Genomic DNA, 21528 nt, shown 5'->3' with positions numbered 1-21528 from the left:
AGGATCCTTTATCCTGTAACTGAATGTTCAATAAAAGACAAAGCACATGTCAAAACACTTGGAAAATGGTTTAATGATGTTTACAACAAAAGAGAACTGTACAGTTACAGTAAAAGATTATCTTTATATGTGTATAAAAACAAAACAAACAAAAATACAGCAGACAAATGCATCAAAATCTACTATGTATCCTGATTCACATACTTAAAACTCCTACACAATCTTTCAGTTCTATGCCGCCACAAGTGGAGGCCTTTTTTTTTTTTTTTTTTTTTTTTTTTTTGTCTTGTAGTCAGATCGGAGCAGTGTCCCTCAGTGTTGTAGTCCATAATGGAAACCAAAACTCCTTACATTAGAGTCCTGGAAAGTCAATTCTTGTCAGACTGCAGAATAAGAAAAAAGGGAAATAAAACAAGGACACATTCCTTTAGATGAGCCCAAGCTTCCAACGTGAGTAGTAAATGTTTTACAGAATGCATTTCTTGAAATACACAGACTTAATATCTACATAGTTGGCGTTTTCTTTTTTTTTTCTTATTTTTCTCTCTTGTTGAAAGCCATGGTCACTTGGGCTGTGAACTGATAAATCACACACATGACACACCCAAAAACATACAAAAATACTATATCTTTAACCTACCAAGAGTAAGACAGTTTTGCAATTAGTTCCATGCTGTGACAGAAAAAGGAGATTACAACAAACAAATGAGAAACAGACGCTTTTCACGCGAGTTTATCTCAGAAATATACCAAAATATACATCTAAGCTTTGGAATTACTGAGGCTAGGACTAAAGCCAGTGCTGGGTTTGTCTCTTAATACACATGCTGCAGGGTGGAAGGGAGAGAAAACAGAGAGAGACAGGACAGAGAGATATCTTTGGTATCTGCATTTGTCAAAAGTTAAATATTTGGATTTTTTGCTTTGGGATAGCGCTTGTGAGGTCCTACAACCTCACCTAGAGTAAAGCATTTAACAAAGTGTCACTGAAGCCCGTCGGCCAGAGGTCTGAGCCGGTGGGACACAGTCCATGCAGAGTGAAGGACCATGATGCATAGTGTCACAGCTGATCAGAGTCTGTAGTGAAGAAACGATGTCAAAGGAGAGAGCGGAAGAGGAGAGGGTGGGAGGGGGGAAGAGGAGGGGTGACACAGCAGTGAGTTTTCGCAAACCACAGGATGTGTATTCCTGGAGACAACAGGGTAATGTCCTGGGACTACAGTGTACAGGTGATGAGGAAGAGACACACGCACTGTGAGAGGCAGGAACAGCATTTTTTACCACAGTCCTTGAGAGAGAGAGAGAGAGAGAGAGAAAGAGTGGAGGGGGAACATCCTAGCAACAGCGCTCAAGACAGACAAACATACAGAGTCCTGAGCATGTACAGTGTGCACAGGATTAACCCTCAGCGTGTATTAACAAACATCACCCAGCTACCACCGGATTGATTCGTGTCTGTCGGAGAGAAGCCCGCTCACCTCCCGTTCAGCCCCCTCCAATCCCCGCCCACAGGCACTGAAACCGCTGCACCGGCGGGATGCCGGAGTGTTTTTCCGGGCAGGTACACATTCGCATGCAATAAAAAGCAAATCTTTTTACAGATGAACCGAGGACTCGGGTGAGAGCGTGCAGCCGGGATTTGATGCTGAGCAGTGAGGCGGGGATGGGCGGGAGATGGTGTCTTTCGTATACAATCAAGTTAGAAGTCTTTGGTTAATGTTGGTATCACAGGGGAAGCGAGACCGGGCTGCGACAGCGCACCGTCATGTGGGAAGACTCGTACATACCTGTACCTGATCAGAGTGAAAATCAAATTTGGAGAAGAAAAAAAAACAAAAAAAACCAGGATTGTCAAACTTAAAAGGATGTTCAAACATGGAGGGAGTGGGGTGGGGTGGGGTGGGTGGTGGGGGGGGGGGTTAAATGCACATCTACCTACACTACATTAATCAAGTGGTCCATTTCTATAACAAAGTAACTTTAAACTGACAGTTAAGGAGAAAAGACACATTTATCTCGACTTACGACTAATTTCCACCCAGTGCTGAAATATATCACCAAAGTGTGAAAGAAAAACAGCAGACATTCATGAGTACTGGTGCGTATTCTGTCTCCCCCTTGTGGCGACATTTTCCACGACCTTTCACTTTGTACAGGTATGACCAGCCTTCTCCACTGACACAAGTTTGAGTATTTTCATCTTTTTTTTTTTGTGAGATTTTATAAAATATTTTTCTTATTTCTTAAGTAGATTAAAGCAGGTTTCACTCAGTCTTGAGTTAGAAATGAGGTATACAACAGCTCCTTCTGCCTTACTGGTGCTCCACACTTCCTTTGTCAACGTTAAATTCCAGCAAACCAGTGTCTTGGATCAACATACGATAACTCAATGTGTAGCTGATCCACGAGCGCATCTCAAAATCTCTGAATCCACCCACTGAAACTGAAGCATTAAAGCCAAGTCAGTGGCAATAAGTTCATCAGTTGTCAGATAAGATCACAAGTAGAATACAAACTGTAGTTTTACCATAATAAACCAAAAACTGGCTTGCTAAAAGGCTCTAGTTAATCAGTAGAGAACCCCCCTCCGGACAAACAACAAAAATAAGTACTCTCATGTCTCACTCTTTTAAAAATCACTCTCAAACGCCCGCTGGAAGATGGGAAAAATGCACTACAATGGTTTGCAGACTGCCCTCACTATTCTCTCTTTGTAAGACACACTCACACACTCTCTCAAACACACACACACACACACACACGACACACCCACCTGCTGGAATTATTAGTAAAGCTTTTCTCACAGGTATATTCAACCTGTCTGAGTCACACCTAGAAAACATAGGTAGCAACGTAATCATCGCACGCGCCAAAATGCCCAAAGTACACTGTATTATTTCGGTGAAAACAATGCACCAGGTGAGCTCAACGCTCAAGCTCTCACTCACACTCACACTCACACACAACAACAATGCTACAATGCTCATGTCTTCTACGAAACAATAAGGCATAAATGATAATGTTAATCTTCTTTGTCAAACTAAGAAAGCCAGTGATCTTGCCCTCTCACACTATACAAAACAATTAAAGGCATAAAGTAATATTCAAAAAAAAAAAAAAAGTCAAATGATTGTTAAAGACAGCACAGCAAATCAAGTCCACAATGACTCACCCAAAAAACAAAAAACAAAATCTATTAAAAGATTAAGATCAGATGCTTCAGTCTCCTACCAAACCACAGGATCTGTCTGTCAGGAGCCTGAACGAGACCCTCCTGTTGAAAAGTCTTCGCCGATACACGACAGACACAGGTGTCAGCGACTCACGCTCCACCGAGGCGTGGCCTCATAATTTTCTTCTCTTGTTTTTTTGGTCTTGACAGTTCTCAAAAAAATTGCTCTTTTGTAATAATAAAAAGGAAGATTTAGGGGAGATTTTTTGAGTAAGCATGATAAACACTACATTCAGTCTTGATAACATACTGGTTCAAATATAAAATATGAATATCTTACAAGTGTTTATATATATATTTATATGTATAGAATTAAGAAAAGATTGTTTCTCTAATTCTTCAGTCTTTCCTCAGATAAATATTTCAGTAACATCCTATGGCGCCGATGGCAACTGGTTCAGCTAGCACACGTTCAACTCATTAGTAACTACAAACAGCACTGGAACAGGACTGAGTCCTTTAGGCCCATCGTGGCCTCAGAGACAGGGAAACCAGCAACGTGAGCAGCCAGACACCCGCCAAGCTGCAAAGAGAAAGGCTTTTACTTTGGCAAGAAGGATCTCAAAATAATATTTAAACCTGGAAATACCCCATAAATAGTAGTACTAGAAAATAGCAGTAGTAGGTTGTCTTTTTATGTATGGTTCCTATGTGTGGTTCATCAGTATAAACTCTGAATGGTAAACCAAACAGTACTTATACATTCTACACTGTTCTATACACAGAAATGTCTAAAGGTGAACCTTATGTTTAAGTGCTGCTGAGGTATATTCAGTCAAAATAAATCAACAACAGAAAAGAAATACACAAGAGAATAACATGGACAAATTTTGCTGCTTACAGTCTCTGTGATTTAATTATCACTCTGGTAATTTGTTTTGTTATTTGGATGCAGCAGAACAATGCTACTTTTGAATGGGGTTTAGTTGAATGTGTAGCACATAAGAGTACTTAGCCCGATGCTGTGTTGGGTATGATAATTTGGCGGGTTTTAAACTAGCCCACAGACAGATTTAGGGAGCAGCGTATTGTTTCCTAACATGCTGGTTCACAATGTTGGTGCTGAGAAGAGGTGTAATATGTCATCTGATGATCAGATCTATGCATTTACATAGGTGAGCCCCCCAGATAAGAGGGTCCAAACCACAAAACCTGATTTTCACAGGGTGCAGTCATAAAGCTATAGGAAAGCATGCAGGCCTCTCAACAGCGCAACTCCACAAGGAGCTTCAGCAGCAAGTTGTTAAAGCTAAGTTTCTGTGATCCTTATCCAGCAGCACCAAATCACGAATTATCAGGTATGACCAAGGTGAGAGACGAGGAAAATATTTTACTTTAGCAGTGTGGAGAGTAGAGATCGTGAACGGCAACATGTGTGCTCGGACAGGCACAGCAACTACTGAGGAAAACCACTTTGGTTCAAGCTGTTGTTTTATGGCTGAATATTAGTACAAAACCAAACAACAGAACCTTTCTCTTATGCTTCAGAAAAGTCCAAAACTGCTACCAAAACGGCCAAAACTGATGTAAAAAAAGGAAAATAGGCCATCAAATGGCTCAAAGAAATCCAGAATCAGGTGTTCGGGGTCAGGCCCCGCTGATACAAATCAATTCAAAAAGAGTAAAAGGAAACTACTTTCTCATGCCCCAACTCACCAGCCCCTCTCTTTTTGGTCAGTTTTGCTGCCAATTAAAAGTTGAGCTATGAGTCACTTGGTCAAATTAAGGAAAAAAAAAAAAAAAAAGGTCATCTTTGGAAAATGATCATCAAAATATTGCATTTCTAAAATCTGTTGACAATGAAGAGAGATTCTGTACTCATAAATATATTGACTAGACTAAGCTACACCAACTACACACAGCAATTATTTTAACAAATATTTTTGGTATATCTTAAAGTACGTAAGCCAGTCAAGTGACTGCAGACAAAAAAAAGACAGAATTTCATTCCTCCCAAAAAAGGCAGACTGCAGCTCATCAATCCAGTTTTTTGGTACAGATACTGTGCACAAGTAGATACAACGGTACTACTATAAAAAAAAAAAAAAAAGAAAAGAAAAGAAAAAGAGAACAAAAAACACAATACAATAACCTCATCTAGCCAATGCCGCCATACGTCAGGTATGAGGACCATGCCCACTGACTAGTCGTCCTCGAAACAGACCAGTTGGCCGCAGAGCCTTATGCAGTCACTGCACTCTCAGCATCTGCCTGAGCTGTAGACAACACATGCAGACTTCTACTTTCTACCTCTGAATCCAAACATAATGTACAGTTTACTAATGGATCACCATCCAAAACACATCACCCTTAATCGGACACGGCACTGCATGTGTGCAGCTCTTTTTTTTTTTTAAAGCTCTCGACATAATGTTTTTAGTCATTTTCTATCAGTGTCTATGATCCACACCTCGACCGCCGTTTTACAAAAGCTCAGCAGCTACTTTGCCACCGCAGCCCCATGTAAAACTCAGTGTTTCCAGAAAGAGAGACTCAGAGAGACATATCTGGTCCCTCCGACCCTTAAAGCAATGATAACCTTTATATCGGCCACTTATTACTTGTTTTTAAAGCCTTATAACCACGATTAAAAAGTGATAGTTAAATCTTAACTTAATATTAGACTTACAAAGTTCTGAAAATGTCAAAAAATACAGACAGTAAAGATAAAGGAAAAAAGTCTCTAAAATATAATTTTGATATGATATACGTCAAAGCCTGTCCAAAAACCCAAGAGATAATCAAGGATGGGGCATCACACAGATCCCCATTAGTGATGATGAATATTGTGAAATTAGTAGTAAATCAGTTTAGTTTGAATGTTAAAAGAGCAAAATCCAAAAGTTTTTGGTTAGAAGTATTTCAGAGAAAATTCTGACCTGGAAATAGGAGGATATATATATATATATACAAAATGTGAACAGCTTGATGGTGTCGAGGATATTTTCTTCCTGGACACTTGTCAAGGTTCATGAGGAGCGGCAGGCCAACAACAGTGTCCATCTGGCTACTGTTTGTGGAAAAAACATCCAAGAATCATAAAGGAAAAGACAGCAAACAAACAAACAAACAAAAAAAAAAGTTAACCTCAACCTCATTCGAGGTTCTCTTCTTTTTGGTGGCAGCAAAAGGATTAAATAATGATAGATACAATGGAAAGAATGTGGGGTGGTTAGTGAAGCACATAGCCTATATCAAATGACCTCCCTATTTCCTACATGGTGTGAGTAGTGCACGACATAAGAAATAGGGCATTAATTCGGGACGCAGCCTGACTGGCTTCACTGAGCCTTGGAGGCAGTGGTAATGGTCGAGGCTTGCACAGGCACAGCAGCCGTGGTGACTTGATGATGACCATCAGCAGTGACCTGCAGCCCCCCCGCCCCGGCCGACACCAGGCTGACGGGGTTGCTGGTGAGCAGCGACAGGTTCTGGGGGCTCAGGAAGAGCGGAGTGGTCACCAGGTTGGGCGTGTTACCAGCAGAGGTGTTGGCAAATAGCAGGTTGCTGCCGTCCAGAGAAGTGATGGGGATTGTGCCGCTCGATGCCAGAGCTGTGGAGAACAGGGAAAAGAAGAAGCAGGTGGCGCTTTTAGTATAAGATGACGAGTTGGTTGACAGTGCGCTCTTTCTACGGGTTTTTTTTTTTTTTTTTTCCATCAAAATTTATCAGCAGCTCAGCAGGATAAATTTTTCTACTAGCAAAAGTAATTTTCTCTCAGCAGGATTAACTTCATGGGCGTGGCCTGAATTATTTTAGCCTCAATATGCAAATGATGATATTCTCATTAACTTTTTATTTTCATGATACAAATTATACCAACAATGGGTTATACTCATGACTCTATGATGGATTTTTTTTCTACTCTTTTCTCTACATGTTCCAAATATGTTCCCCCGGGCCGGAGATCAAAACCGTGCTTCTAGGAGATGGTATAATTAATTAAAATCTAAAATAACAATTGCATAAATATATGTAGTCTTTTCTAGACTATTTTTACAGTATCAGACCTACAGTGCAGTTTGTGCATGTCTTCCTCATCACTTCCTACCACACACCCAACAATGAAAAAATGATTTTTAATTTATTTGTTTTTAAGTTGTTCATCGGTGTGTGAGGTAGCCAGTCAGTTATTACAAGATAAAATCTGTGTGAGGACTCTACCTGGGTGTTGGTGTGTATGTTTTGTAATAACCATTATGAAATGCTGTACTGCGCAAATTAAGTTAATTTTGCCTTCTTCCTCAGTTTTTAAGCTTCCTCACTCTCTTGTGCAAGGTCTTTCTTCTGTTCCTCAAAAGACAACCAACCCAAACGAAATATAAAAACAGTCCACAGTTCAAAGAAAAGTTGGGAACCCCAGCTCCATACCATGCAGCTACCACTGGGTTTGTGTTTTGTCTCAGACTAGAAAACATTTGCTCAGTTTTTAATGTATTATCATGACATTAGTACACACCTTGAATGGTAGCCAGGGTGCTGTTGCTCATGAGGGCAGGACTTAGCGCACTGCCAAGGCCACCAGGAGCCAGGCTGAGCAGGGCCCCCCTAGACACACAGACACAGGCAAAGACCATTTAGACCAACAGAGAAGAAGAAAAAAAGAAAAACAGAGGTGATAATTGGAGGACTAGTTTGAACATGGCCAGTACTAACCCTGGAGTGAACTGGGAGGAGGCCATCAGTCCTGGGTTGAGCCCTGCAGCAGCAGCCGCCATAGCAGCAAAGCTAGCACTGGTGGGTAACTGGGCAGCATTCTGAAGCGCCGCAGACAGCCCCGGAGCCGCCACCATCACCTGACCCGTCCCTAAGGAGGTGGCTATGGATGTCGGAGCCTGGGTGACGATGGTTTGCGCCTGAGTGCCAGCCTTGCTCTCTGTGGTCGTGGATTGAATAGTCGTTGGTGACGGGCTTAAAGATGGAGAGCTGGTTGCTGTGGTAACCATAGGTGCAGTGGAAATGACAGATGCAGTATTTGTGGCTCCAACTGTCGTGCCTTTGGGGAAGAATAGGGAGAAAATGAATAAAAACAAAACTTAAATCTATATTTTAGTGTGATGAGAAACACACTCTCATCAAGGCGCGCACGCGCGCGCGCACACACACACACACACACACACACACACACACACACACACACACACACACACACACACACACACACACACACCTGTAAAAGACAAACTGGAGCTGGTGCTGGTGAGAGGCATCACTGGGTTTACAGTCAGAGTGGTGGGTGTGTTAATAGTTGGACTGCTCACAAGGCTCGCAGTGCTGGCCACCTGGAGAACAAAAAAAGAGGAATTGGAGGATAGAATGAGCTCATGTATTTTACAGCATCATTTAGTTACAGCTACAAACACACAACATTACTTCTACCTCTACAAAATAATCCCACAAGAATCATCACATGGTAGTGTGTCCACCCTTACCAAAGGGCTACTGGGGGTAAAGATGGTTTTGATCGGGGTGCTGCCTCCTCCACTGTTGCCACTGCTGGGGGGGTTAATCCTCTTCTCTTTCTGCCGGCGATTGCAGAACCAGACCCGAATCACCTCCTTCTCCATGTTGAGCTGGTCAGCGATCATGGTGATCTCTTCAGAGGTAGGTTTTTGGTTCTGCTTGAAGAGGGCAAAGAAGCCAGGGATTCCCTGTTAGCACTAAGGAGACTAAATCATTCACTACCTCCAAATCCCATTTATACTAAGATCATTTTACATACATACAAACTGGAAGAATACTCAAAGTTTCTGTCAGGTTGCCTGACAATAGTGACAAGTTTTTATAGATGGATGGAAATGAAATTCTCCACAGAAACCCCCACACCCACCTGTGCTGCACAGTCCACTGTGCATTTGTATATTTCAAACTGTGTCAAAATACTTCTGTTTTTAGTTTGCACAATAAGCAAATAGTAACCCCTAACTTTTGCTTAATGGGAATAAAAACTTCCCTGCACTCATCAATAATGGTAACTGAAGGAATAGGAGTTTCTCACCTCCAAAAAGCTCTTTTCTAAGGCCACTCGGATGTTGGTCTCGATACTGGTCCTCTTCTTCCGTCTGCGGTTGATCCCCTCTATGCCCATGCCTGGCGAGCCCAGGCCACTGGGGCTGGACAGGGCCTGATCAGATGTCAGGTTCTCTGCACAAACAGCACCGACACACAGAAAGGGAGGGAGGTAAAGGCGCAGCACTGTTAAGATACACAACCTGTCCTTTGTCCATTCCACAACTTCAAGCGCAGATGTGACAGTAACACAGGATACATTATGCTGAGTCAAAGTATAATCCCCTTATGCTATTCTATTCTTTATCACTCATTCAGGAGGGTTCAGGGACAAACCTGCATCATTGAGCCACTTCTCCAGCAATGGCTTGAGTTTGCACATGTTCTTAAAGCTCAGATTCAAGGCCTCAAAGCGAGAGATGGTAGTTTGGCTGAAGTCGTTTCCATACAGCTTCCCCATGGCCAACCCAACATCCCCCTGGAGACAGAGATGGAGAAATATGAACAATGTAAGCGCCAGCGTCACAATTCATTTTTCCTGCAGCAAAGACTCACCCATGAGTTTATTATTGTATGCATGTATTATACAGGATGTACTAGAAATATGAGCATGAGAGTATACAGAGATGTTGATTTGCAAGAGAAAAAACACACGGTATTGCAAATCAGAGAATCACTGAACTCTTGAGGATAATAAATATTCAGTGCTACACACACCTGTGTGAAGCCCAGTTTGATACGTCTCTGTTTGAAGGTCTTGGCAAACTGCTCCAGCTCCTCCAGATCACTAGGCTCCTCCAGAGTCGGGGTATCCAACCGTTTGGGTGGTGTCTGACTGTGGGGCAGGGTCTGAATAGGTGTGGCTGCTGTTGTGCGGGTTGGAGTTGCAGGCTGCGAGGAAAAAAAACCAAACAAAAAAAACAGCAAAACAAATGAAAATGCATCAAGCTAATCTATAAACATTGTCTTTGTGATGTGATTTTATACAAGCACCTGGATTACAGATGGGGAAGTGTCAGTGCTGCAAGAATTACTGAAACACCTTTTTCTGAATTTAAAAGAGGTGCTTGCATCATTACCAACCTGAGTTGCAAGGGCGATGCTTGGTTGAGTCGGCAGGAGGTTAGCTTGGCTTTGAGGTAGTTGAGTTAGAAGACTCTGGGTTTGCAATATGCCTACAGAGTGAAAGACCGACAGGGTAGGGAAGATTAAAAGAAACCTTAAACTTCAATCTGATACTTTGAATATTTCTCGCCTCTTAATTCTGCATCTAACTCAAGCACTACAAGTCTTTTGCTTACCCTGTGGGGTCTGTGGTGACTGTGAGATGATGAACTGAGCGGACTGCAGTGGCGTGGCGATCGGGTGGCCGGGCTGAACCAGAACAAACTGAGGCAGACCTAAATTCTGCTGCTGTAGCTGCTGGAATTTAAAAAAAAAACTCATCACTACAATCAAATAAAGGAATGAGTTTTTTTATACCATACACCAGCCTAAACAGCATCTCCACAGCATGGTAACCATCATTACAACTGACTTTATCATAATTCTATGTTTTATGTCAAACTTTATCATGAATTACAGGCAAATACTTTCTTTCTGTTCGCTTTGCTCTGATGAACACAGAACCAATGGTGAACTTGTATTAGTTATTTGCAGAGCAGATACTCTCTTGTCATGGACTTAAAGCAATTCTCACAGCCTAAGCCATCACCACATGTAGTCAGCACTGTTATTGCAATGTTTTGTCTGTTCTGAAACCAAGCACGAGTCATTTTATGCATTTCCATATTATCCACATTTCAATTAGTGAACATCTGCCACAACTGTCTCCAGAAAGAGGTGACTCAAAATGTTTCGGAGGCCTGCATACCATTTGGAAAATTTGTTTCGTTGAAATGAAATAGGAGGCCTGTATTGCTGGTGAAATAATGACAAACTGTGGACATTGTTCCACTAAAACTAAATGCAAGCATTCAACTTTTACAATCAACGTCATTCACAATCTTTTAGGGGCTTTAGGAAGTTTATGGAAATATCTTTTAAGGATTTGTCAAAACCCTGATGCCTGGATGATTGTGTCTTACTTGGGTGATTTGGATGGGCTGTGACAGGGGCAGCTGGGTAATGGGTGTGGCTGCGGAGGCTGAGATGCTTGCCCCAGTGGTGCTGTTCTGCTGGCTGGCTGAATGCTGCACGGCAGCCAGAAGCTGAGCTTGGGCCTGCTGGATCAACAGCTGCTGATGCGCTGGGGTCAGGGTCAACTGGAGAGACATCGACGGAGAGACAAACAGAGGGACACAGCAGACATAGGAGGTTACAGAAAGAGAGAGAAAAGAAACAGAAAGACAAACACAATAAGCAGTGTTAAGACAAATCAGTTTCAAGCATAATCACAGACGGTGGATGAGTTAGTGTTGTCACAATATTTGAGTTTTGGCTTTGATACCCATGTGAAGTTTAGTATTTACCATTAACTACTACAATGCCACAGCAGGATATTACAAAAATAGATGTTGCATCAAAGACTTGAGACATATTTTATATACTGGTCTTGATGGCTCAGAATCTGTCTTCATTAAGTACCATAAGATAAACACTTAATTCATTCCCTGCTGGCCCCAGTTTCATCAACAGCAGCAGGTGGACTGCATTAGCTGATGCTGTTGCCAACAGCTGTTTAAATGGCTGCTCCAGTTTACTGACATGAACTAGACCACAGCTCCAGTCTCTCTTTTGTGCACACTCTTACAGATGATGCTGAAGTGGATTCACCACCATACTGAATACATTAGGTCAAAGTACCGACTGTTTATGTAAATTTAACTATTGAATTTAACTTTTCACAAAGGTATCACAGTAGTATTGAAAAATCTCGTTATCATGGCAACACTAATATGAGCCCAAGAACCAAATGGAGAGAAGACTCATGCAGCTGAGCCAGGCACAAGTGCAAATGAGCATGTCGATGTCGTGTTCAAACTCAAATCCACATGCACAGTAACCATTCAGTCCCGCATAGCACAACAGCAGCCGCATTCAACCCGTCTGGTCTTCTCAACTACGGCACGGCTTCAAGGAGAAGATGGATATGAAATGTGTCATGTGGTTGGCCCGACCATGAATGTACAGTAGCACAGACTATGTCCAAACACGTGGTATGGAGGAATTTGGACATAGCCTTGCAACCACGATGATGAGCAGACAGACAGGCAGAGGAGACACCAGCCTTAGCCACAGAATCAGGGCAAGCCATCGTTTCACCACCCAGTCTTTCGACCAGGTTTGATCATGTTCAGGTATCACTCCAGATGCATGGCTACAACAAGGTTTTAACTCAAGGCAGCGAGGCAACAGGCCACTTACTCCAGCAATCTGTCCCCCGGCCAACATTAGCTGGGTTTGAGGCAATACGCTCTGCTGGACGGAGGTCGAAAGAGCACTCGAGTCTTCCGACTTAGACTAGTGGAGGTGAAGCAAAGAGGAGGGCTTAGAGATCTTCCTACAGGCATAGTTGAGAATTGCTGACAGTGAAAAGTAGGCCTGGTCAAATGACTCTTAATTTCATGTCATAGCTGTCATCATAAAAATGAAGAAGTTCAGAAATATTTTAACTAAAAGCATTTTGAAAGACAGGCTGAATAATATAGGAATAGAACTAAAAATACAATGAAGGATCAAATCTCTGTGTACCTGAGCGGCTTTCTGAGAATGAGCCTTTACTCTTTGAGCAGGGAGAGGAATTTAAATTAAAAAGGAAGTGAGAAAGTGGGTATTTCAAATGTGCTGCAGCCTTCGGAGACAAGAAAAGTGAAGGGAAGGGAGGGGAGAGTTGAGATGCTAATTAAAATAACTGTTATGCAGTGCATGTAAATTCTGCATAGATTTGCATATTCTCGGCCATCTGTTTCCGAGCAACCGCAGAGCAGCTAATTAGCATACAGGGTTGATTAATCTGCCTTGTTGCCAGGCGACACCAGGAGAGCCTGGCTCATTTAAATGAACTCTTTCTACTCGTGCATGTGTGAGTGCCGATGAGCATACCTATGATCAAACTCCATACATTAATTCATTGTGAAACTACAATTGCGTCACTACACCAAATAATTACATTAGACATCTGCTCCTTCCACAAAAACAGGAAAACAGAAAGTTACTTGGGGTTAAGTGTCTTGGTGGTGTGCACCATGTGTTACCTGTTGGAGGAGGGCTTGTGCATGTGCATTTGTGATTGCACTTGTGGTGGGCACGGTCTGCCTCTGAAAGTCCAATCCATTGATTTGGATTCCTAAGGACAGAAATTCAGTTAATGAAACGTGCTGTGTGGTTAAACTTTCTTTAACACAAAAATGAGGAACACAATACCAGAAGCCCAGTGAAAGTACAGTTCAGAAAAACAGTTTTCAGGTGCAAGGAAAACTGGTTAAAATTTTTTTTTTTTTTTTTTTTTATTACAACATACATAATGGTAAGTTGGTGATCCAAAGTTGTAAAAACTGCTGCAAAAATCTGTTCAAATTCAGGCTGGTGAATCATCACACAAATAAATATTAACACTGCGGGCGTGCACAAAAACTGAGAGCATAAACTGTCATTAATATTTACTTAATCATTATTACACAACAGAAATATATGAAGCTGAGCACCAAGTTTGACAACGTGTATCACAGAATGACTGAAGCACGGAGACGGAGCAAATTAGTGTGATATTCAATAGGCACAAGTGAGGGAAACTGCTCTGTGGGGTAAACACAAGGAGAACTGCTCACAAGGATTTTGGAAAGTCGCCATCATTTTTTTTCAAAATCACCTAATAACACAAAAGGTGGACAGTAGTGAGCTTTTTCAGATTTTAGCTGCAAAAATGTTTCTTTTTTTTTTTTTTTTGGCTGTGAATTTGAAACCTGTTGAATGAGGAGGTAAAACTCCGCACATCCTGATTTCAGCCTGGTGAAGGAAAAAAAGAAGAAAAACAAAAAACAAAAAAAGCTGGAGGTCACTCACCGGTGTTCCCGTCACCACTTTCCATTGCACATTTAGTAGTTTCTGACTGATTATTCACTTTAGCATCTGAAAGAGCCAGACGGAGACAGACAGTGAGACTCACTCACAGCCACTGCCGGTAAAAACTAAACACAGCCCCACCTAAATGATTTGTAGACTGCTTTCACTTTTGTCACCTGAATATATCCCATGAATGTTTGATTCTCCACAACAGCATTTGAATCATGTTCACCATTCAAACAGCTTTACTGAGCAAAATCACCAAAATGAAACCAACTGTTTGCAATCACAAGTAATAAGAAAAGAATGACATTATACCTGTCATGTCACTTTAATGCTATAAACTCTTATAAGTGACATTTTATTGCAAACTGTGTCACATCAGAATTGTCTGTCCTGTTTCACACAACAACAAAACCCAGCTGAACTCCATCACAATCTCATCAAAAACTCACCCACTCTTGCTCCACCTGTGTTTTCCAGCATGGTTGCCGACCCTATCAAGGAAAATTGCCTCTGCCGGGCAAACCCACCAACAGGGTGTCCAGCACTGTGTTCCTCCTCCCACTCCTCACTGTCTTCACTGTCTACTGGTCAGCAGCGAGCAGAGTTCAATACGCAGACACAGTGGCACTGTCCACCGCACGGTTCACTGAACAACACTGGGATACGCACACTGTGAAAGCTAACAGGGTTTAGGCAAACAGCTCTCCTTCCCTCACTCTGCACTCTCTCTCTTTTCTTTTCTTATAGCTCTTCCCCTCTCTCCTTACAGTGCCTACTTTACACTCCCTCTCCCTGTCTCTCTCCTGTGTGCCAAAATTGTCTGTACTTCTGAAAAAGTTCACCCTCTCCCTCTCTTGCTGGAATGAAACAAACGACAAGTGCAGCTGGCGGCCTCCTCCAGCTCTGCGTCCGCCCCCCCTCCACCCCCCAACTCTATAATGAAGCATAATCAGTATTCAGCTGATTAAAGCCGTATGCAAATCTGCCTCTGCCTCGTTAGCAATGCAAGGCTTTGAAGTCCTGCGAGCGACGCATTTCACACCGGGCTCTGAAAGCTTTCTGCATAATTTAAACCCCTATAAATATTTATCAGCTCATTAGCATATTAATTGGATGGCTTTTGGAGGACGATAAAAAAAAAAAAACAGGGGAATAAGGACGACACTGAAAAGGGAAAAAAAAAGTGCTCAAACTAGTACTTGGCGCAGCAGAGGGAGGGGAGGCAGCAGCACAAGACCAATTACTGTGCGAGTGCACGGCTAAAAAGTAATTAGCTAAGAGCAGGTAACAGGCTGAAGATATCCCAGAATGCAGTGTGAGGCCTGTCGGCGGTGGTCTGGGCATGTTAGCAAGGCGGACTGCATTAATGGAATGTCTAAGGCTGCTCACTCAGAGAATCTCCAGGTTTCATGGAGACCCAGCCTAGCTGCTAAAAAAAAAAAAAGGGGGGGGGGGGACGGGGGACTCACTCAATCGGAAATAAATAACTCCACATTAATCCACCACAAGCCTGTCATTACTGCTAGACCCCCTGTGGCTAAAGCATTCCACAGCGAGCGACTACAGAGAGTGGGTGGCGGGCTTTTTCTGCCTATGTTTATGAAGTGTTTGGGGATTAGCATATTTAGATTAGCTTTACATTCCATTAGTATTTCATTTTGGAGCCCTTTTAAATTCATTTCCAGCAAGCTCTGAGAGTTAATACAGCGGGGGGAAACAGCCCTGCTACGCTGCTGCACAGGTGTCCCCTGAACCGGAGTGACTGGACTGTAATGCATGGCTGTACTGTGGACTACAGAGGAAGAGGCTTACAGACTAAATCCACAACAACTGTTCCTGGCTGAAGCTCTGATCAACTTCTTCACTTATCCCACCGCCAGACAAAAGGCATTTACATACTACCTGCCCAAATCAAACACTGCCAAGAGGCACAGTGGCTCTAACATACTGAAAAATCAACACTCCTTTATCAGCAGTGCACACAAAGCAGTATCTGCAGATATTTGTACACAGCAGTGTGTTAAACAACCAGAGACCCTAAACCAGTGGTCCCTAAAGGGTTTTGTGTGCTATACCCCAGAAGCCCTATCAGATGAGTTCAGGTACCCCTGCATTGCCGCTGCATATTGTTTGGTCTATGAAATATCTGAAAATAGTGAAAAATGCCTTTTGCAATTTCAACAAGACACATATTTGAGAGTCTGGAACCAGTTAATATGAGAAATAACTGATTTGAACTACTGATCAATTGTTAAAATAACTTGCTTAATTTTCTGTCAATCAAGTAATATATTAATTTTTTTTTTTGATTAGGCATGCTCTAAGTTTTTTCTTTTTTCAATAGGTTTGGTTAAAGAATTCGTGCCACTACCACTTGTCAGAAGATGGATGTTTCAACCATTTTTTCATCACTTTGAGTTCTATATCAAATTCCTTGCTCACACGCTACCTGGTTTCCTCAAACTTTGAATCGGAGTGGTGGTTTTAAGGTGTTAGAACTGCCTCAGGTTGATTGGATTGTTTATTGTTTGTTCTCTGCAATCCACCTGTTGTAATTGGTAGTTTATTGATTATTATGACAATAAAAATCCCACCAATTTACATTCATATCATCCTAGATACAAATATGTCTATTCTTTTAATCAAATCATGATTTTAGTTTCTCAAATCACTGGAAAGTTCAAAAGTTTGTTTGGAAATCACCAATATAAACAATAATCGAACAATGCATTATAGCCCATATCACTCTCCACTGTTTATCCCCTCAAACAACACAGTGTTAAGTTTAGCTCCAGCCTACTGTTTACCAAGGTAGCTGCCACAGAGTACATACAGTTGGCACACTTATGTAAAATATCTGAGAGAGGTCATCTCAACAAACTGCGCCTGAGGGGTCGAGAAATGAGTCCGACTTAATGACCTCTTCAACAATCACATCATGCAACCAAATGAGAAAACAAAGGAGATCTGAATGCGAGGGCAGTTATCAGCAGTGCTCTTCGACACATGTACAGTTACTTGGTTGAATGGTTTGCAAAACCCTGCTGTGGAACAATGCATTATACAAATGTCCTGTGAAGAGAATTTTAAATAGGTATCTCATTAGCACTGTAATATGGGAAGGCTGACTGAATACTGCAGAGCAGTTAATGTGAGCGTAAGGATTCAACGTACGACAAAGCAAAAACTTAATTAGCACATCCACATTCTGCCCTGATACCTACAGTACATTCTTCATTTTAAACACAGAATACATCAAGACCACTTTTCCACATCTGGACCAGACTGAAAACAGTCAGGATGTGTGGTCATGACAGATAATCTGTCAATTTGAGGGAATTAACAAGCAAACCACCTACATCTCGCTCGTTTAATGCATAGCCAACATGAACATCCAAGCAATTTTAAATAGCCTTTAATACCGGTCAATGTAATAAACCAACAAAATCTGACAATGGAGAGCACAAACAGCAATACTGAACTGCAACACAAACGAACAAAACACAGGATGCAGTGTAATATGATGAGCAGTAATGGGGCTAACATCACTGTAAGCTACTGTGGTATCTCTTGGGTGGTCATTAGCCGACTGTCTACAGGCTAGGTGGAAAATTCAATCTAACTAAATTAAAGTGCAGTGTCTGGGGGGGTGGCAAGTAGGAATATTCAACTACTTCCAATCAGTGCATGCAGGGGTCAACCATGATTCACTGCTACAGTTTGTTGGTGCAGACAGCCTGAATTCTCATGTAAATTTGCCACCTAGAACGATGATATTAGCATTAACTGCTGGTTATTCACGTGTAATTGTAATAGCAAAATAATGCTCCTTTCTTTCAGATTTTAACCCAGTCTCTACCTGTTTACTGCAATACTCTGCCACTTTTCCCTCATCTACTTAGAGAAGGCACATTATTGCAACTGCAGAAGAATGTTTTTAACTGATTGAATGTTCTCTTGCAAAGGCCTCTTTTTTTTCCTTAACCTGCACTGTGTTTTAAAGACGTTGCACTATTTTTGTAGCCTTAAAACCTTTCATGAAATTCTGGGCAAACGTTTACTGAGGCTCATAGTAATGGCAGACACATGAGAGTCATCAGGGACAACATGGCAATTGTTGCTAGGTAAATGCAACAGCTTATGTCATCCACCATTCATAAAGTACTCTCTGTCTACTTTTCCTACATGCCCCCATTTTGTAGATAAACTCCTGTCGCTACATGGTGCGTAGTCTTGGATCCGCACTTGGACCTATAGGTATTTTGCAGAACAGGTTAAACATATATGTATCATTAGCGTACATAGCCTGACAGCTTCGTATGTTCTTATTTCTCCTAAAGAAAACATGTTTTTAACGATAAAGGCCAAATGCCTTTGCCAGGTATCTGTCTTAATTTGCTGTATTTGTAATGAGGCATTCCTGTTTTGCATTGTTTGGTCAAAAATTACTCACTTTACCTCAGATCAACAGAAACAAGTAGTTATCTGTTTAGAGCAGACCATACAGCTCTTATTAGTTATGATTTTCTTCTTCAAGAGTGAAAAAGCTTGTGAGACTGCAGCCTTCAAGGAGGCCTTCTCAGTACTTTGAGATAGCATGTCCTGAATTTATTACTGCAAATGATGCATTATTCATAACAACTGTGTTTACATCAATGAATATTCATGGTGGAACTACAAGGCTGGAATGAGGGTGGAACTGTAAAACTGATTAAATGAGAAAAGTAGTCTAAGTGTGGGGATGACAGAATTATTTCTCATCTGTTCTTTAAGTAGCCCCGTTTAATAAGTCAATTATTATGTGTTATACAAGTGAGCTTATTTCCAGACAGTGAATCCAATTTTACCAAATGCTAAAAAACAAAAACTTTTCAAATGTAATTACTCACAACATTTAATGAGTATTAATAAACATAAAATGCTTAACTTCTTTTCTTGGTCTAGCTTAAAATTAGGGACAGAATTTATCATGACTGTCTTGCAAAACATCACATAATTGCCTGTTATGTGATACTATCATTACTGTTGACAAAGTTGTCCTGTGATTATCCCAAAGATGGATTTCATTAGTAAAACAAACAGAAAAGAAACACAAGAAAGCTACAGTCAATATCCATTTTTGACTTGCAAAAGGTAGTAATGCCTTCCTCAGCATTTTCCCCTTAAGACTAACAACACACAACATGTTCAGAGCCACTCATAAACAGTTATTTTTTTTAATGGCTACACCTTAGAAATCACAAAGGGACTCCTGCATCATTTACATTTACTCATTTGGCAGACGCTTTTGTCCAGTAGTAGCAGTGGGAAACCTTGGTGTGAGTGTTAAGTACTACATCTGTTTAATAAGTGCAGTGTGTCAGAGATTTTAAAAAAAACCCACCCTCTGTAGCAGTTCAGACTGCCTCATTTGAAACAAGCTTGACTATGTGAGTTGTTTAACAGTGGTATCAAGCTGTGTCTTGCCCAGCCATGAAACCGGCAGAGTGAATAGTAAGAATGCCCTGCCTGTTATTATTGTGGCCTTCCGGAAGTGGGCCTCACTACCCCTCCCTGTGCCTGGGGGGGACACGCAGGTACAATCTTTGTATTCAGCAAACACTGACGAGGTCAAAAACCCCTGCGACAACGAAGGACACAACAGGCATCAACTCCGTTTTCAAAACAGTTCAGGTTGTAAAGTAAAGTTGTAAAAAAATAAAAATAAATTAAATATTCTAATGAGGTGGATTAACACCAGGACCATACCCGATCCCTGACTGCTGCCACTTCAAGTAAGAAAGAAAAAAAAAGTGCTCGGCCCAACTTCTGTAGTTTAAACTGCATGAACACAGGCGGGAAACACAGCGCTGTTCCTCCCCAGCAGCTGACCGCCATAACTCCGTCTGTATTTCAGCACAATAAATGGACGAGGATGTGAAGTTAGCGTCTGAACCAGGGGACCAAGTCAGAGAGGCAGCCCGCTAGCCCCTCGCAGGCAACCGCTTCAAAATGTGAACACACGGGGCCAGATTGTTTTTTTTTTTTGTTTTTTTTTAAACACTAACACCTTTCAGTCTTTATCTTCACACAGTGTTGTGTTGACAGGCAGGGTGAGCTCCAGCTCTCCCTCGGCTGAAGGAATATGCTGAAGTCCGCACTCTGGTCCGGGCAGGCCCGCATGAATAACACAACAGGCTGCCGGAGCTCCGCTGCGCCGAGCACACAAAAGGCTGGGGCGAAAATGCTCCGCTATAAAAAATACGTCGAGCTGGGTCCACGCCGAGCCGACACTGTGTGTTAAACAACAGCCGAGGCTTGTTACATGCTTCGTGTTTCCCCCTCCTCACAAATAGCGCCTGAAAACACACAAGCGCAGCCGCTGCCCGGCTCACCGAAAATGAATATGCAAACCTCCCTCAAAAGCTCCGGTGTGCATCAACACAAAGCCCGGCGCTAGCAGGGAGCTAACGCTAGCCCGCTAGCATCCTCATTTCAATCAACCTGCGTTGGTCAAATATCTAAATATGTCAAATATGAACCAGAGTCACGTCGCGGATTACTAATAAAATATGCTAAATTGTATTTGTCGGCATGGGTATGAATATGTAGCGGCGTACAGCCGTCTAATCACACAAAGGGGGGAGGCATGTTTCCATGTAATTTGCCGTCGCACTGCAATAGCTCGTTTCCTCCTCTGTCAAATTACAGTTGGCTAGCTGAGAGTAAACTAAAGCAGAGCTGCACACCGACCCGGTCTGTTAGTCAGTCTGCATTTCATCTGTATTCCGTTTATCATAAATTGTGAGTATCACAGTTTGAATATGAGTATGAATATGTAAAATGCTGTAATCATTACCTGGTCCTGAACTCTCATCTTGACTCGCTGCTCCTCCGTCCGCCATTTTGAATATTTAACCCGAAATCCCAGCCCTGAGCCTGCCTGTGACACACACACACACACACACACACAAAGAGAGAGACAGAGAGAGGGACACACACACACACACACACACACACACACGGACCTGGGTAAAGTGGAGGGTGGAGTGTGTACTGGGTGTTGTTAGCTGTGACTTATTTACATACTTAAATAATCATCTGGATTTTCTTAAACTTCCCAAAATAACATAGGTGGATCTTGCCCAGACTGCTTTAACGCTACTATCTTACAACAACAACAACAACAACAACAACAACAATATAGGTAAATTGTTAATCATAACTTTTTAATTGATCCCTGAGACAAAGGCCTGCATTTGATTGATTCTGGTCTCAGGTGAAGTCAGATTTATTTC

General features: G+C 41.9%; 1 protein-coding gene across 10 annotated transcripts; it reads right to left on the bottom strand.

Annotated features, from left to right (window-relative positions):
- Nucleotides 1-47: 47 nt before the first annotated feature.
- pou2f1b (POU class 2 homeobox 1b) lies at nt 48-21188 on the bottom strand. Of its 10 annotated transcripts, none has more exons than XM_071477170.1 (15): nt 21090-21188; nt 14246-14311; nt 13438-13529; nt 12608-12703; nt 11329-11505; nt 10543-10663; nt 10325-10416; nt 9959-10132; nt 9578-9719; nt 9231-9376; nt 8665-8850; nt 8403-8514; nt 7889-8228; nt 7692-7780; nt 48-6785 (listed from the first exon to the last, which is right to left on the bottom strand). In XM_071477170.1, exons 1-15 carry the CDS (start codon nt 21133-21135, stop codon nt 6514-6516), a joined length of 2151 nt encoding a protein of 716 aa, XP_071333271.1. In that variant the 5' UTR covers nt 21136-21188; the 3' UTR covers nt 48-6513. The 10 variants fall into 10 exon arrangements, with proteins under 10 accessions (XP_071333271.1, XP_071333245.1, XP_071333253.1 ...); XM_071477144.1 differs by having other exon boundaries at nt 9231-9386; nt 9579-9719; XM_071477152.1 differs by having other exon boundaries at nt 8665-8853; nt 9231-9386; nt 9579-9719; nt 10543-10660.
- Between the last annotated feature and the right edge of the window lie 340 nt (nt 21189-21528).

This window comes from Trachinotus anak, unplaced genomic scaffold (assembly GCF_046630095.1).
Source record: "Trachinotus anak isolate AG129_WGS33_773 ecotype Australia unplaced genomic scaffold, CSIRO_AGI_Tana_v1 ptg000001l, whole genome shotgun sequence".
Lineage (NCBI taxonomy): Eukaryota > Metazoa > Chordata > Actinopteri > Carangiformes > Carangidae > Trachinotus > Trachinotus anak.
Note: the sequence above shows the minus strand (reverse complement) of the source record. Positions and strands in the feature narration are given on the sequence as shown.